We start from the raw sequence: 18419 nt of genomic DNA on the forward strand, positions 1-18419 counted from the left end.
GGCTCATGCCTATAATCCCAGCACTTTGGGAGGCCAAGGTGGACAGATCACCTGAAGTCAGGAGTTCGAGACCAGCCTGGCGAACATGGTGAAACCCTGTTATCTACTAAAAACACAAAAATTAGCCAGGCGTGGTGGTGTGCACCTGTAATCCCAGCTACTTGGGAGGCTGAGGCTGGAGAATCGCTTGAACCTGGGAGGCAGAGGTTGCTGTGAGCCGAGATTGCGCCACTGCTCTCCAGCTTGGATGATAGAGCGAGACTCCATCTCAAAAAAAAAAAAAAAAACGGAGCCTGGGGGCAGCAACACATATACAAAATTTCAGAAGCCTCTGAGAGCAAACTGTCAAAGATAAATACTGAGGAAAAAGTGCTTCCACACAAGGAACCATTTCCTCGAACCATCTGGCCCTGAGAATACAAGGCAGGAGGCGCTCGTGGTGGTGGTGGAAGGGGGTTGACCGGGAGACCCCTGTGTGAAGATCTCAAGGGTACACATCCCGCCGGCATCTGAACTTCTCCTAACGATGGTTCCCACCAAGATCTCAGGGTCTCTTTTTGGTGGGAAGTGTCCCATATCCCATAAGAGCATGACACCAGGAAAGGAAAGAGCTGAGGGGAAAGATCTGGACTTTCCAGAGATGTCTTTCCTCACCAATCAGATGGCTGGACTTCTTGGGTCAAATTTTTGCTCACCAATCAGAGAGCAGATATTTTCTTGCCAATCATGAAGCAGAGATCTCTGGGCAATGCTTTTACTCACCAATCAGAAAGCAGAAACCTCGAAGCACTGTCTTTCCTTACCAATCAGGTGGCAAATTTTTTTAAGTGTAGTCTTCTTTCACCAATCAGGTGACAAGTTCCTTGAAGCACTGTCTTTCTTCACCAATCTGATGGCAGTTTCCTTCAAACACTGTCATTCCTCCCCAGTCAAGAGGCACTAAGAGTCCCACCCTGTCCTGCCACATTTCTTCAGTAGGATTTGCCTGTGTCTTCTGAGTAGAATCCACCCTTAGGTTTTTCCATCCTGTGAGTTATTCTCCCAGAGTTCCCACCAAGGCCAGGGCAGCTGCTGTCCAGGGCTGGGAAGGAAAACACAGCCACCTAGGCTGGCCAAAATGTTGTAACTCATAAAACAAGAACACATCCTCATTTATTTGCATCTGACCCTCCTAGAAACCAGTAAAGGAAGGTGGGCAATATCATGCCATTCGGCCAGAGTGGCAGAGCCCTGGAGAATGGCCTGTGGGTTCCCGGGACCCTGTGGCTTCCTGACATCTCTCAGTCTGAATGGTGAGAGGCTGCAAATGGCTCTTGTGCCTGCCCACAGCAACAGGGGGTAGGTGGAGGTGACCAGGGCCCTGCCCCTTCTTACCTCTCTGGAAAACATGCATTTCTAATCAGGCAGCAGAAACTGGCATGACAGGAAGTGACCAGTGCCCTTTCTCACCCAGACCTTCTCACTCTCAGGCACAGGACTGCCCACCTGAGTGGCCGCTGTTGGGTAAAATTTCTTGGCTGAACTCCCAAGAAATCTACGTGCAAGCCAGCTGTTTACAAGACCCCTGGCCTCAATTTCTTCTGTAAAAGAGAGACAACAAACACTCTGGGCACAGGCAAAGGAGCTGGATACCTTCCAACTATGTTCTCTGGAAGCCCAAAGCCATCTCTCCCGGGGCTTGTCCTGGTCACACCTTTCTGGCACTGCAGATGTTTCTCGGGTCCCTTTGCCTGGGCCACCTTCCCATTCATTCTCTGCTCAGTCTTCTGGGGGATTCTCACCTGAAACCGTGATTTTTTTAAAAACGTGGAACAGCCCAGCTACCTTTCTGCTCATGTTTCTCTTGGCGACCACCAGAGGCAGCCGTAAGTCCGCAGACACAGAAGGACATCTTGCTTGACCCAGGGAGCCATTCTACTTATGCCGGTGCATTTGAAATCAAAGGGATTTCTCCTGGAGGAGACAGATTGGGAACCTGTTTATTTTATTTTGAGAAAAGTGTTCCACATAAGCAGGGCTGGGTTGGATTCATGGGCCCCGTGCTCAGAAGGGCACCAGCTTGGTTGAAACTCTGCTGTCCTTGTTTCAAAATTCTTAATAGCTTTGGAATAAGAAGCCCCCTACTTTGTTACTTTTTTTTTTTCCCAAGATGTTCTTTTTTTTTTTTTTCGAGACAGAGTTTCACTCTGTCACCCAGGCTGGAGTGTGGTGGCGCTATCTCGGCTCACTGCAACCTCCGCCTCCCGGGCTCAAGCTATTCTCCTGCCTCAGCCTCCCAAGTAGCTGGGATTACAGGCGCAAGCCATCATGCCCAGCTAATTTTTGTATTTTTAGTGGAGATGGGGTTTCACCATGTTAGGCAGGCTGGTCTTGAAGTCCTGACCCAGGGTGATCTGCCCGTCTTGGCCTCCCAAAGTGCTGGGAGCCCCCTATTTTCATTTTGCACTGGGCCTTGCAAATTATGTAGTCAGTCCTGCACACAAGTGCCCAACATCTGGTGGACTTCCTGTTAAGAAGATGATACTTTTGCTTCATCCACATGCTAAGCAGTGGCCACAGAAGGGTTTCTCTCCTGCAGCACACCACTTGGGCCTGTCTGCCACGGCTTGGGACCCTGGCGTGTCAGGGTCTACACAAGTCCAGGTCAGGACCCCACCCATGCCGAGGTGTTGCCCATGAATCCTCAGAGGTAAATATCTTCTTGGGAAGCCATGTTCATGGCAGGCCCTGGCGTTAGGCCACAAGTGTAGCAGCAGGAAAGCCCTGGTTCCTGGAATTCCCAAAAGATTTTGTGGGGTGGGAGGGCCCCACTTCTCACCCTCCAGCATCACTGAATTCCCTGGCATTTCATCAACTTCTCTGAATCATCTGACCATTGCTTCATTTTTGTTGGTACGAGAAAAACAAACAGCAGAAAGTTAAAACATTAGTGCTTGCTTCAGTGGACGAAAATAGTCTCCCGTCTCCTTTTAATTTTTTTTTTTTTGTCCTGAGAAGTAAAGCTATTTGCAGATGGATTAAATGTTCCTTCTGAGACCCTGCCCCTGAAACTGCCAACCTCGCTGTGACTGTACGTGTGTGTGTGTGTGTGTGTGTGTGTGTGTTTCGGGGGGAGTGAGGGGCGGTGCACACACATCCAAAGAAGTGTGTCTGCATGCATTTGGTGAAAGAGAGTCCTTTGTCCCAACGGTAAGCCTGGTGAACATGACTCGCGGCCCTCTGGTATGCAGCACACCTGTGCAGAGGAGAAGCCCAGGAGGGGGAGGGGAGAGAGAGGTGTTGGCGGCCGCAGCCCTGCACCCTTGTAGGGGATCACACCTTCTCCTTCTTCTCCTTTGAGCCATGTCTCCATCACCCCTTTGTTTTGGCTTACACCTCCAAATACCAGGGAGGCCTGTGTGTGTGTGTGTGTGTGTGTGTGTGTGTGTGTGTGTGTGTGTCAGAGAGGGGGAGAGAGAGAGACAGAGATGACCTCAGTCAATGCCAATTTGTACACAGACTGGAAGAAAATAGAAAAGGAAGCAAGGAAGGAGCAGGAGGACTGATGTTCCCAGGGTCTCTCCAGCCCCCCACCCCGCCACGTGTAGCCCACCTTTGCAGGCCTTCCGGTGGGTGATGGGCTTGCCCATGTCGCGGTAGTAGCCCTCCTTGCAGTAGTGGCAGTGGCGGCCGGCGGTGTTGTGGCGACAGTTGAGGCAGACACCTCCGCTCTTGCGTCCCGAAAGCTTGTAGAGCTCCATGTTGAAGCGGCAGCGCCGGGCATGCAGGTTGCAGTTACAGGCTGCAGGGGGAGACAGAGAGAGGTGTCAGCCACAGGGGCGCGGGGAGGACAGGCACCCATGAGCGTCAAAAGAAACCCCACCCCTCACCTCCTCCCTTCTCCACTAGCAGAGCCAGGCAGGCAGACTCGTGCTCCAGGAGCTCCTCCTCGGCTCCTCCTGTTTGTACCCGTAAGCATTTATTGGGCACGTAACAGTACCATGGCTGAGGTTCTCCAAAATTCTTATGTTGAAGCCGTGACCCCCAGTACCTCAGAATGTGACCGTATTTGGAGATAGAGTCTTAAAACAAGGCCCTCAGAGTGGGCCCTATGCCAGTATGGCTGTGTCGTTGTAAGAGGAGGAGATGAGGACACAGAGAGACGCAGGGACGCATGTGCACGAAGGAGAGATCCCGTGAGGACGTTGCCAGAGGGTAGCCACCTGCAAGCCACGCAGAAGGGCCTCCAGAGCAACCAACCCTGCCAACACCTTGATCTTGGACTTCCAGGCTCCAGAACTGTGAGAAATAAACGTCTAGTGTTCCAGCCCCCAGCCCGTAGCACTTTGTTGTAGCAGCTGAGCAAACTACTGAGGCCCCTGCTGCCAGCCCGGCCTCCCCTTCTCCCCTTCCTCCTCGTCCACCGAGGACTCTGGGGCCTGCACACCATCGTTCTTTGCACCTCAACCTGTCCAGCTTCCGGAGGCTGCCCAGCCCTGCTCTGGGGAGAGGACCCCCACATCGTCCGCTATGGCTCTGCTCCACCTGTTCCCTCCCCATGAGCATTGCTCAGGACTCAGCTCCCTTTCCCCGCCCACCCCCACACCCTCCCGGTCTGTCTCCTTCACCACTCATCATCTCTGTGCTCCCAACTCCCAAATCAGTATTTCCAGCTTCAGGTCTGGGGTCTCCACTTGAACCCGGAGTCACCTGCCCGACATCATTCACTCCTTACCATCCTGCCCTCGGGTTCCCTGTGGCTTGAGCTGAGCCCCGCAGGCTCCCCTCAGCATGATCAGCAGAAGCAGGATTTCTTTTTGTTTGTTTGTTGCTTTTGAGACGGGAGTCTTTCTCTGTCGCCCAGGCTGGAGTGCAGTGGCCCGATCTCGGCTCACTGCAACCTCCGCCTCCCGGGTTCAAGCGATTCTCCTGCCTCAGCCTCCTGAGTAGCTGGGATTACAGGTGTGCACCACCACGCCAGGCTAATTTTTGTCTTTTTAGTAGAGATGGGGTTTCACCATGTTGGTCAGGCTGGTCTTGAACTCTTGACCTTGTGATCCTCCCACCTCAACCTCCCAAAGTGCTGGGATGAGAGCCATGAGCCACAGCACTCAGCCCAGAGCAGGATTTCTAAGCACCAATCTGAGGGTGCCCATCGGGATCAAGTGGAAAGCACTCAGCATGGCCTTCAGGGCTCCAAATAAGCTGGTCCTGCCTCGCCCTTCAGCCCCTCACTCTTTATTTTCCAGCGATTCCAAACTTTGGTCTGTTTCTAGAGCCATGTGCAAGGACCCCTCGCCTGCCCCTCTGGGGCTCTGGACATGCTGTTCCCTTCCTCCCAGGACACTCCTGTTTTATCTGGCTGCCTCCTTCTCATCCCCCAGGTCTTGGTTCCAATGTTACTTCCCAGCCCCGCTCCACCCCACCAGCCTGCTGTGGGCACCCAGTACGGCCTCACACAGCTTTCCTTGTGCCACATCAGGATTGCCTGTCACCTGCCTTCTTCTTTAGGCTTCCAACCCCAGGCCAGGGTTACTCCAGCACAGGTCTGGCCTCTTCTTGTTCACTCCATAACATGGTTTCACGCTCAGTGTGTTCTAAATGACATTTTATGGAATTTCTAAAGAAATGTATGTTGGGTTTTTTTGTTTTGTTTTGTTTGAGGCAGGGTCTCACTCTGTTGCCCAGGCTGGAGTGCAATGGCACAGATCTTGGCTCACTGAGACCTCTGTCTCCCGGGCTTATGAGATCCTCTCACCTCAGCATCCCAAGTAGCTGGGACCACAGGCATGTGCCATCACGCCCAGCTAATTTTTTGTAGAAACAGGGTTTCACCATGTTGCCCAAGCTGGTCTCAAACTCCTGGGCTCAAGATATCTGCCTGTTTTGGTCTCCCAAAGTGCTGGGATTACAGGTGTGAGCCACCACACCCAACCTAATAAATATATATTTAATTCATGCACTCAAAAAACAAAAGCAGGAAGATAAAGGAACACACTCTTATTTCTACCAACCACAGTTGCTACAGAGATCTTTCCTTTTAGGCTTTAATTAACATTTGTTCAGTTGTGGAGCTATTTAATTCTTTCCTACAAACATAGATCATACTTTTATACATCTAGTTTTGTGGGTTTTTTTTTTTTTTTTCATCATAATGAACATTTTCTTGTGTCAAATACTGTTCTTCACGATGTTTAAAAGTTGTCCGGGCTGGGCATGGTGGCTCACACCTATAATCCCAGCACTTTGAGAGGCCAAGGTGGGCAGATCTCCTGGAGCCAGGAGTTTGAGACCAGCCTGGCCAATATGGTGAAACCCCGTCTCTACTAAAAAATACAAAAATTAGTCAGGCATGTGAGGCAGGAGAATCTCTTGAACCTGGGAGGTGGAGGTTGTCATGAGCCACCACTGTACTCCAGCCTGAGCCACAGAGCAAGACCCTATCTCACAAAAATTAAAAACTAAAAAATAAAACTCCTCTGGTACTGTGTTGCATGGCTATGCATAGTGGGCCTCTTGGAGTTGGAAGTGGAGGCATTTAAAAGAAGGACCTCCCAGGGTTGGGCAGCTATAGGTCATTTCCCATTTTTCACTATTATAAATGTTAACTACCTTTGAACATAAAGGTAACCACCTTGAACCACCTTTGAACATACATTATTTGTGCTCTGCTCCAATGACTGTTATAGCACAAATTTCTCTAGATGGAATAACTGGGTTGCATTATGAATCTACATGTTTTTATATTTTTATTTATTTATTTATTTATTTATTTATTTTTGGAGATGGAGTCTCGTTCTGTAGCCCAGGCTGGAGTGCAGTGGCGTGATCTCGGCTCACTGCAACCTCCGCCTCCCACGTTCACACAATTCTTCTGCCTCAGCCTCCCGAGTAGCTGCTATTACAGGCGCCTGCCACCACACCTGGCTAATTTTTTGTATTTTTAGTAGAGACGGGGTTTCACTATGTTGGCCAGACTGGTCTCGAACTCCTGACCTCGTGATCCACCCACCTTGGCCTCCCAAAGTGCTGTGATTACAGACGTGAGCCACTGCACCCAGCCCTTCTACGTGTTTTTAACATTAGCTCCAAACTGCCAAACTGCCCTCAAGAAAGGCTGTACTGGCTTATACACCCACCAGCAGGATATGAGAGCTCCTATTTCACCACGTGCTTGAAAAGAATAATATGCATTTGGTATCAGCATTCTTTTTAAAAAATCTTGGGCACTCTGTCTGAGAGAAAACACACACACACACGATTTTAATTTGCATGTCTTTGATTACTAGGAAGGTTGGGCATTTCCCCATGTATTGTTTTTCTATTTATATTTCTTTTTTGTGTATTGCCTGTTCATGCCATTTGCCCAGTTTTCAAATAAGGTGGACTTTTTTCATGCTGTCTAGTGATCAGGAGGATTAAACATCGTTTGTCTTTTCTGCCATATAAGCTGTAAATATTTTTAAAGTTTCTCATTCACATGTTACTTTAATTTGTGATCTTTAGAAAAACATGTGCCTCTTTAATTTTTCTCTCTGATGTTACGACAAGCTTCTTTAAGTGCTCTTCCTAGAGTCACTGCCAAGTCACTCACCCATTAGTCATTTCATTTACAAATAGAGGTGGACAGGGCCCTAGAGAAAGCAATGTGGGATGCAGGAGAAAAGACAGCTCCTGCCCCAGTCTGAAAACAGCCAGAGGCCAAATTAGACCAGGGGATGAATCCCAGAGCCTTGCTAAGTGTCCTCCAGCAAGTGTTCCCAGGGCTGAGTTCAACCAAGTGCAAAGAAAGAGGCTGCAGCTGCACCTTACCCTCCTGCAGATGACTGTCACGCCTGCGCACACTCACTCTCTTTGGACTCACTCTGCCAGACAAGGGTGACGGGGCCTGCTCAGAGAGGTGAAATGACCAACCAGCCCAGGACCACAGAGCCAGTAAATGCGGGGCCCAGGACGGGAAGCCTGCCCTTCTGGCTCCTGGTCCACTGGCTCAGAGGAAAAGACCCCTATCACTGGAAGTAACAGCTGGCCTAGACTACAGTCAGAATCTAAATCTTTCCTACAAGCACAGAAATTACAGGACTTGGAACACCTGCCTGGGGACAGGGATCTGGAAGGATCACCCAGGCCTCACTTCCTCAGGCCTCCCTTGTACCAGGAAAGGCCTGGTAACAGCATCATCCCATCCTTCTTGGAGGCAAATGTCCTTCTCCTGCATTTCCCAGCTGGGCCTGCCCTAACCTCTGAGCCCCTTCTGGGAGCTCAGCCTCCACTTTTCCCACCTCAGGAGGAAGCTGGGGGCTGGTAGCTCTCTTTCATATGCACCTTATGCCAACAAAAGGTTCTTCCTAAACAACTGGTCACACAAAAGAAAACTCTGAGGCAAACATCAAAAGGCAGGGCTCCCTTCCCTCCCCTGCTTCTTGGAGCTGTCAGGAGACATCAAGTGGCAAATGCCCATGCTCAGACTTCTGCAAAGTATTTTACAGCTTGTTTTCTTTTCTCTTTGTTTTATTTTCTCTGCACAGATGGAAAAATGCATTGGGCAAAGCAGCTCACATCTGGATCCCTCGGCTCCACACAGAGGCGTCACCCAACTCCCGGCCTGTCCCCAGCCCCTTCCTCGGAGAGACACCTTAATCCTTCGTGCCTTCCTGTTTATCTCCTGCATCTCTTGGAGGCAAAAATATTGGGTATTAGTTTCATTATCAGATTTCAAGGCAGGGAGGAAAGGGCAGCTTTGTGAGAACAGAGAGGTCAGCCCAGAGAAAAGGGGGTTGGGGGTGGCAGAGACACTCTGAGGGACCAGCAGGGGCAAGAACAGAAGCATTCCCTAGGCCATTGAGGCTCTGCCTCTTATCCAGGGGTACCCAGACACCCACAGACACCCCAAGCTTTGTGCCCCTCTTTGGCTATCATGTGAGGATCACCAAGGATGCATCACATGTGGCTGCATTTCAGACCCAGGGCATAACGAGGGTAAGGAAGGTAGGAGGGGGAGAGGCCCCACTTTCCAACCAGAAACCCAGTAGGGAGAGAGGCCCAAGAGGTGGGTTCCTATTTTCGTCCCCCATCAAAAAGTCCTCTAAGTCCTATTTCAACACATGCCTGTGGCCACTCCTTACCTCTCAACATTCCTGCCTTTCTGCCCCTCTCCCTCTCCCACCAACCTGGAACGGCTCAACCCCTTCCCACTCCCCAGGTCAGATCAATTCAGTGCATGCATACAGTGCTCTAGCTATGTTCCCAGCTCTGTGCTACAGGCTATGTGAGATACACAGATGGACAATGCATTCTCAACTATCCATAGGTTCCCCATCTAATGGAGGGAACAAACTCATGTCAGAAAATTCTCTGATCAAGTGGGACTAATCTCTCATTAACTGTGTTGGTTTGTTGAGGATAGGGACAGCATTTGCTCTTATATCCTCCAGCCCACAGAAAGCCTTCATACATTTTTGTTGTGCAAATGAGAGAGAGAAAGCAAACAAGAGAGAAGATAGATGGATGGATGAATGAATGGAAGGATGAAAAGGTAGATGGATGGATGGATGGATGGATGGATGGATGGGGTTGATAGGTGCGTGGAGGGAGGGAGGGAGGGAGGGAGGGAGGGAGGGAGGGAGGGATGGGGTTGATAGGTGGGTGGATGGATGGATGGTATGAATGAAAGGATGAATGGATGGATGAAATGGATGGATAGATAGATAAATGGATGGACAGATGCATGGATGGATGGATGGACTCGTGGATGGATGGATGGATGGATAGGTAGGTGGGCAGGTAGACAGGAAAGGAGGTATGTATAGAGACAGTTAGATAGTTAGACAGGTAGGGCAGATAGAGGATTTACTGCCTGAACCACTCCCTAACAAGGCATAGCCTTGTGACATCTGATTGTTACATTCAACTGCTTTAACTCATCAATTTAACTTCTGTCTGCTCAAGTAGACTGCTGTGCTTTAGAGAGAAAAACCCACATCTAAGTCCCCTGGACTCTTCCTGGAACTCTGAGTAGTGCCCTTGCACACAGAGACTGAATCTGCATCCATTGCTTTTGATGAATTTACCAAACTATAGGTGTTGGCTCACCCCAAAAGACCCTGGCAAACTCACTCTCAATCCCATCAGGACTACCCCAGGCCCAGAAAGCATCCAGCAGACATTGGTGAGCAGTTTCCAGACCATGTCTCTCAGGGACTCTGGTCCTGGCTCCCCCAGACTTCACATGGCCCAGGGGCTTCTCACTGGAGCAGGAAGGCCATTTGGTGATGGGTCTCCTCAGAGGCTCTGGTCTGGGGCCCAGTACCCCACGGCAGCCCTCCAGCACATAGGATCACCATGTCCTCTCCCTTCCAGAGCGGTTCTTTTGAGAAGACTGACCATGTCGTCTCTGTAGCATAACAGCTGAATTCTCCAAAAAAAAAAAAAAAAAAAAAAACCAACTCACATAGGCACCATCGCAGGCTGGAGGCCCCAGCCGTTGGCTGCCTGCGCACTGGGACAGGCACTGCTCTCAGATCTGTCATGACTGTTGACACATTTCCACATGTCCAGGCCACATGAGCAGGTTGGGGCATGGCAAAAATTTGCAAGTCTGGGGACGGGCGCTTCTTCCCTTACCAGCTCCTCTGCTAGGTAAGTCCATGGCTGCCGGGTAAGGACCAGGAGACCTACTCAGCATGTGCAACTCACAAATTCCCTGAGGGAGACAGGGCAGTGGTTCTCAACCGGTGGCAATTTTGTCCCCCGGTGGACATTTGGCAATGTCTAAGACATTTTTGGTTATCACGACTGGGGAGGGAGGAGCTGTTTGCATCCAGGGGATAGAAACCAGAGAGGTTGCTAAACTTCCTACAATGCACAGGACAGTTCCCCCAAACGGAGCCTGCCAAATGTCCACAGTGCTGAGTTTGAGAATTCCTGGGTTAGGGAGATCATGACGCCCGCCACCTCCAGGGTATGTAAATATTTATTCCCCTTTGCCTAAGATGCTGTTCCCTAAGTGCAAACTCTGAGGCTTAGAAAGCTGCTCCGGGAGCGCCTGGAGCGGTGGCTCACACCTGTAATCCCAGCACTTTGGGAGGCCGAGGCGGGCAGATCACCTGAGGTTGGGAGTTCGAGACCAGCCTGACCAACATGGAGAAACCCCGTCTCTACTAAAAATTACAAAATTAATGGGCATGGTGGCACATGCCTGTAATCCCAGCTACTCGGGAGGATGAGGCAGGAGAATCGCTTGAACCCGGGAGGCAAAGGTTGCAGTGAGCTAAGATCTCGCCATTGCACTCCAGCCTGGGTGACAAGAGCAAAACTCCGTCTCAAAAAAAAAAAAAAAAAAAAAGAAAAAAGAAAAAGCTGCTCCAGGAGGTGAATGTCATTAACTCCTTCAACAAAGCTTTGACTGACGCCTTTAAAAGGGCCAGGTGCTGGTGTGACAGCAGCAGGCAAGATGGAGTCCTGTCCCAGGGTGCTTCCTGGCTCAGGGGGAGGTGGACAGTGGTCTAGTGATTGCACTGTTTTCAACGGTGACCAGAGCTGTCAAGACCAACACTCAAGGAGGCCGTTCTTCTGGACCTCTCTGGAACAACGGGGAGAGGACAGGGCCTGGGAAGAGAGTCGGAGCACAGATGGGATATTCTGCCAGCGCTGCCCCAACTATAACGTGCATATGGTCACCTGGGGATCCTGTGCAAATGCAGGCTCTGATGGGGAGGGATGGAACTGGAACTCAATGGAAAAGAACCCAGTTGGGACATGACCCACTGTGTGGACAGACAGCCTTTGCAGGGAGGTAAAGGGAGGTTTGACCGCAGGGGTCTGTGATGGGGCAGTGGGCAGAGGCCTGGTTTCAAGAGAAACTTCTCCTTAAATGACTGGTTCAGAATCATAAAAATACTTGAGAGTTATTTTTAAGAGTTTGAGGTAGTCTGTATTTCCTTTATTACCTTGCTACTCCATTTGGTATGCTATTTATTTAGAAATTGTTCAGCTCCTGTTTATAAATTGTAGGTATTCCACCCCCACTGTGTTTTTCTGAGCCCCCTTTTCAGCATCTCCTGAAATGGCTGGGTTGAGCAACTCCAGCTGCCCACACACCTAACTCCCGCCCACACCTGGGGATCATTCTGAGCCAACCTCTCAAAGGGCTCCTTTTGGGAAAGGGGCGAGGCAAGACTGGCCCAAGCATTTCTGGGACTCACAGCCTTTTGTGTCTACAGGTGAGCTGGGCATAAGAGAAACGATCATACATGTACATACATTTATAAAACAATCCAAGCCCAGACTTAGGTTTTACTTCACTATTAGCAAATCTGGTAGGGCATGAATTTATCAAAGCATTCAACAAATATTTACTGAGCCCCTACCTGGTGCATTCTGGGCACCATGCAAGGTGCTGGGGACGTCACAGTGAGCAGGACAATCATGGTCCCTGCCCTGGCAGGCTCGGGGGAAATACCTGGGCATGCTAAAGTCTGGTTAATGCTACTGCCGCTGTGGCCTCACTCCCAGGTCCACCACTATCCCCCAAACACAGGCTTAAGGCTCGTCACTAGAGACATCAGCCAGCCAGATACAATGCAGCAGTGACCAGCCAGAGAGAGTCACGAGACTGGACGACCCCTATGGGGACCGTGAGGACATCGCACAGGAGTAGTTGGTTCCACTCAAGGCTCTGGGGTTTGCACTCATTGAGAGTGCCTCGTTTCAACCATTTTAAAAACCACTGACAAACATTCTCCTAGACAACTCACTTGTCTGAAAGAAAAGAGTCAACGGGCAGAGTCAGTCCACGCTGGGCATGAGAGCCAGGCGAGGTGAGGATGTCCCATGGGACTCTCTGGAGTTCCAGAGACTATGTGAGGGAAGTTGTGGCACTTCAAGATGCCACAAGGAAACCCAAACAGGACCCACTTCTGCCTGACTGCCCGTTGGTTGCTTCATTCAACAAACATGAACGGAGACCTTGGAAGTGCCCAGCTCTGAGTGGGAAGCACGCCTGCCATAGGGCTGACGTTGCTGCATTTTCATCTCTCAACAGACCACGGCCCCCTCTTCCTTCTCTTGAGCTGGCGTTTTTAATTCAAGCAGCTACCGAACCCCTCTCAAGGCCCCAACCTGTGATGATTCTCCAGCCTGGTGCACAGATTCACCAGCATTCCCTCCTAAGACACAGGAAGCTGAAACAACCCCCGGAATTTCTTTTTTTTTTTTTTGAGACGGAGTCTCACTCTGTCACCCAGGCTGGAGTGCAGTGGCAGGATCTCGGCTCACTGCAAGCTCTGCCTCCCAGGTTCAAGCGATTCTCCTGCCTCAGGTTCCCAGGTAGCTGGGATTACAGGCACCCACCACCACGCCTGGCTAATTTTTTTGTATTTTTAGTAGAGACAGGGTTTCACCATGTTGCCCAGATTGATCTTGAACTCCGGACCTTAGGTGATCTGCCCACCTAACTGCAACCTCTGCCTCCCGGGTTCAAGAAATTCTCCTGCCTCAGCCTCTCGAGTAGCTGGGATTACAGGCGCGTGCCACCACACCTGGCTCATTTTTGTATTTTTAGTAAAGACGGGGTTTCACCATGTGGGCCAGGCTGGTCTCGAACTCCTGATCTCAGGTGATCCATCCTTCTAGGCCTCCCAAAGTGCTTGGATTACAGGCATGAACCACCGCACCTGGCCGCCCCCCGGAGTGTCACTATTACTAATCAAGATCAAACACAATGGCTACAACCTCACAAGCAAGCAAGAGGAAAGAGAGCTGGGGCCTGAGGTGGGAAGCCTGGACTCTGGCTCCGGCTCCGCAACTCCCCCAGGTATGTGACCCTGGAAAGCCCACTTGGCCCCTCTGAGCCCATTCTCCCATCTGAAAAATGAAGACATCTGCATCTGATGATTTCTAAGTTCTTTTCTGGCCCTAAAAGTCTAATTCACGATACCCAAACTCCTGCAGGGTAGGGGACAGATCAGCAGACTCACATCAGCATGGAGGCCTTTGGGAGGGGACCCTGGAGTTCGGAAGTGGGGTGCTCCAGGCTAGGTAATGACGCTGTGAAGAAGCCTCAGGGTGGGACACGATCAAGCCAGTGACAGGGCTGTGGAAAGGGCTCTAAGACCACCTCCAGGCAGCGGGTGGATCACAGCGGGGAATTGCCATGGCCCTGGGGTGGTGGTGGGAGGACCCTGCAGGCTTCCCCCTTGCTGAAAGTGGAGGTATGGGAGCCCTTCCACGGAAACCATCAGAGGGGCGTGGCCAACAGGACTGATGACCACCTGGGCCTTTCAGAGAGAATGGGTGTGCAGGATCCTCTCCAGGGGACTGGGCAGAGAAAACTATTTTGGGGGAGAAAAAAGGAGTTTACCTTTCGGCATGCGGTGGCATAGCAGGGGGATTTAGCAGAAGGCAGTGAGCAATAGTGTGTCCAGAGTTGGTTCCTGCCAGTGGGTTCCTGGTCTCGCTCACTTCAAGAATGAAGCCGTGGACCTTGGCGGTGAGTGTTACAGCTCTTAAAGGTGGCACGGACCCAGAGTGAGCAGCAGCAAGATTTATTGTGAAGCGAGAAAAAACAAACCTTCCACATCGTGGAAGGGAACCCCAGTGGGTTGCCACTGCTGGCTGTGGGGAGGGGGGCCAGCTTTTATTCCCTTGTTTGTCCCCACCCATGTTCCGTTTCCATCCTATCAGAGTGCCCTTTTTTCAATCCTCTCCGCGATTGGCTACTTTTAGACTCTGGCTGATTGGTGCGTTTTACAGAGCGCTGATTGGTGCATTTTACAGAGTGCTGATTGGTGTGTTTTACAGAGAGCGCTGATTGGTGCACTTTACAATCCTCTTGCTAGCTACAGAGTGCTGATTGGTGCCTTTTACAATCCTCTTGTAAGACAGAAAATTTTTCCAATTCCCCAGCGGACCCAGGAAGTCCAGCCGGCTTCACCTCTCCACAGGGACCCTCCGTGGTCAGCCTTAGAGGCCCCTGAAGCCAAGTTCTCCCAGAGAGGAGCCCACACACCTCTCTTAAGTCTCTCTTTCAGAAACAGGCCTGCAGGGCCACTCCATTTACTTTTAGGGTCCAATTTGAAAACAGAATTTCTGTCCACCCTCCCTTCCCCCTCCCCACCACCACCTGTGCTTTATCTCTGATACCAGAAATGCCATGGAAGAGGGGTGGATCAAGGTGGTAGGAAAAATGAAAGAAAGTGGGAAGTGTTTTGGAACCTCAATGCCCGGAGTCACAGTCGGAGTGGGACGGGAGGCTGGAGTTCCCGGCTTGCCAAAGACAGGCTTTAGATGGTTTCTGATAAAGTCCCCGGAGATAAGTGGCCTGTGTTTGTCGAGGGCTTAGGGAGCTTTAGCCAAGTCTGAACACAAAGGGGCCTTCTGTCAACAGTCCTTCAGGCCACTAATAGGGCTGAATAAACACTACAGTAACAAGTTCTTCACACCTGTGGGGCTTGGGAAAGGCCCCAGCCCCTTTGTCAAGACGTCAAACAAAAGAGCTGCTAGAAGTTGGCCTCCCACCCGGCAGCCGGACCCTCTTAGGCTTCTGGGGGAAGGGATAGGGGTGGGGGGCAGATAAGTCTTAAGTCCGGTGAGTCCTGTCTCCTTCTTCAAGCAGAAATGTCCAGGGGAGACCAACTGATGGACGTGGTCCCTGCAAACAGGCTGGCGGCAAACGGACCAGAGAGGGCATTTCGTGGGGTTTGGGATCAGGACCACGGGCAGGATTAAGGATACCGGAGTCACAGGCTCGGCTCTCCAAAAGGCACAGCCCAGGCCCTGTGGCTCTCCCGCTGTGCCGGGCACCCGGCCCCTCCCCAGTGGACAGTGGGGGCCATCCCCCAAATCTGCTTGACCTCGCCGTCATTTTTTCCACTGACTTTTTTTTTTTTTTTCTCTGTAAACATCTTAGCCTTTTCTCTTCCCTGCCCTTTTTTGGCTGCCATGCCTCCCCCTAAGGCTTTGAAACAATCCCCTCCTAATGAACATCTCCCAGGCCCTTGCTGCAAAAGAATCAGTCAGGGTTCCTGCTGCACAAACATCCTTCTCTCCGCCTGCCCGGCGGGCCAGCCCCTCTCTTGGAGGAAATGCCGAGGAGGCTTCGGTAAGCCCTGAACAGTCATCAGTTCTTTGTCTGCTGCGTTCCTCAGATCCTCCCTCCACGTTCCAGTCCGGAGCCTCTGCCCCAAGCAGAGGGTGAGTGCTCTCTCTGCCACCTCCTTCGGGGACTTTAGCCCTGGCCCTCTATGTGCCATGCACAACTCTACGCCTTCTCCACCTCCAACCAGCTCTCCACCCCCAAATCCCTTGTTAGACATTCCTCTCATTTGTCACTGCCCTGTTCTAGAACCTTCCATGGCTGCCCCCTGTCTATGAGATATAAACTTTCTTGCCTTTCAGGACAAAAACAGTTTCACAATGGAGGTCCAGAGACTGGAGGTCTTGCTCCTTCCTTCCTTCCTTCCTTATTTATTATGTATTTTTTGAGACGGGGTTCACTCTTGTCGCCCAGGCTGGAGTGCAGTAGCATGATCTCGGCTCACGGCAACCTCTGCCTCCTGAGTTCAAGCGATTTTCCTGCCTCAGCCTCCCAAGTAGCTGAGGATTACAGGCGACCGCCACCACGCCCAGCTAATTTTTGTATTTTTAGTAAAGACGGAGTTTCACCGTGTTGGCCAGGATGGTCTCAAACTCCTGACCGCAAATGTTTCACCCTCCTCGACCTCCCAAAGTGCTGGGATTACAGTTGCGCGCCACCACGCCTGGCTAATTTTTGCATTTTTAGTAGAGATGGGGTTTCACCATGTTGGCCAGGCTGGTCTCAAACTCCTACCTCAAGTGATCCACCCTTCTCAGCCTCCCAAAGTGCTGGGATTACAGGTGCGCGCCACAGCGCCTTGCCCTGCTCCTTCCTTATAATAGGACCCTGCATGAAACCTCACCCCATCCCACCCACTCCTCTCCAAGCTCCAGATCTATCAGCAAAAGAAGGAAGGGGGACATTGTTTTAAGGGCAAATCCAGGGTCTTGGGGCTGGTACAGCCTTCCAGGGTTTCCTAGTTTACCCTCTTGTAGAAGAAGAGATGAGAAAAACAAGGTTCCAAGAAGCAAAGAGATGTTGCCAGGGACCTAGCACCAGTGAATGGTGACTAACCCTTCACCAAACTAATTCAGAACTCTTTCCAGACCCCCAGCAGCATGGTGACGGTGACATGGTATCAGGCAGAAAGAAGCCTGATAAAACCCTGTGGCTGCTGGAATTCATTCCCGAAGGCAGAGAATTGTCAAACTGTAAGAGCTTGTCTGAGCAAAGTTCTCCCGGAAGCTTTTGTTACCATGAAATTCTCTTTGCTCTGTGACTTGTCCACCCTGCCTAGATGTCTGTTTAGCAGCTCGGGGGGTGGCGGCAGGGTGTGTGTGGGGGGGTGGGGGGGGGGGCGGTGGTTCCTTCCAATCTCTTTTCCCTAGAGGTGGTGCATACACTCCCTGTGCTTTATGAAACGGACATATGAGGGCTGATTTGCCAGCCACGCCGGCCAAGCCTGGCTCCTGGCTCCCTGGAGTCATTTCCCATCTGTAATGGCTCCCGTCACTAAGCCAGGCACTTGCCAGGCTGGAGATTCAAGGCGGGACTCCAGGGCAGTGGGAGAGGCTGGCGCAAGGGAGGCTTAATGACTTGCAGTTGATTCTGTTCTCCTGACACCAGGCAGGAAAACATGCAATTCCCAGGACACCTTCCCCAGCCCTTTGCTCCCCCCTACCCCCATGGGCTGTATCCCTCCCTCCTTGACCTTGATTTAATTAATCTCTTTAGTTAACTTTGACTTGGGTTGTAAGCTCCAGAGACCAGCCCAGACTGCAGCCGAAACTACTGCAGGGTTCAATACTGCACACCTGACCCCCGTGTGACCAACAGATCAAGGTTCCTGCTCGTGGACAGGGACAGGGTGAAACCAGGGTCCCAATCTGCAGGCCAGACCCCCGTGTGCCCAGCAGAAACCAGTGTCCCATTGGGCCACTCCAGGACAACACCAGAACGCCTTCTCAGTTTCCTAATTCACTCTCCGACTAAACTCGGGTTGCCAGGTTTAGCAAATAAAAATACAGAACACCCAGTTAAATTTGAATTGCACAAATCATTTTTAGTAAAATTATGCCCCAAGACTGGCATGTCAGTGCTACCTCCAGCACACACCAGATCCCTATCTAGCTTGGGCTGTGCCTAAGACGTACGATTTCATGCAGTGGTTTTTTATCAACGGCCACTCTAATTTCCTCAGTCTCCACAAGTCCCAGAAGAGGTTAAAAAGGGCCCCTCAACTCAACAGGTCCAGGAGAGAAGAGTCCTGTTTGGGTTCTTAACTCAAAGGGTTGTCTGATTCTTCAGTTCCTATTTGCTTAGCACCAGCTTGTCGTTCCCTTATTTCCCTCTCTCGATCTGCTAA

The 18419-nt window shown here is 51.1% G+C and overlaps 1 protein-coding gene across 2 annotated transcripts in view; it reads right to left on the minus strand.

The window, feature by feature from the left end:
* NTN1 (netrin 1) overlaps positions 1–18419 on the minus strand; it is a 221445-nt gene that overhangs the window by 74253 nt on the left and 128773 nt on the right. For both annotated transcript variants that reach the window (XM_030800343.1, XM_030800344.1), the window contains exon 3: positions 3593–3781. In XM_030800343.1, coding sequence (XP_030656203.1) covers positions 3593–3781 — 189 coding nt within the window. The remainder of the gene's footprint in view (positions 1–3592; positions 3782–18419) is intronic.

The sequence above is a fragment of the Nomascus leucogenys genome, chromosome 19, assembly GCF_006542625.1.
Source record: "Nomascus leucogenys isolate Asia chromosome 19, Asia_NLE_v1, whole genome shotgun sequence".
Taxonomy (NCBI): Eukaryota; Metazoa; Chordata; class Mammalia; order Primates; family Hylobatidae; genus Nomascus; species Nomascus leucogenys.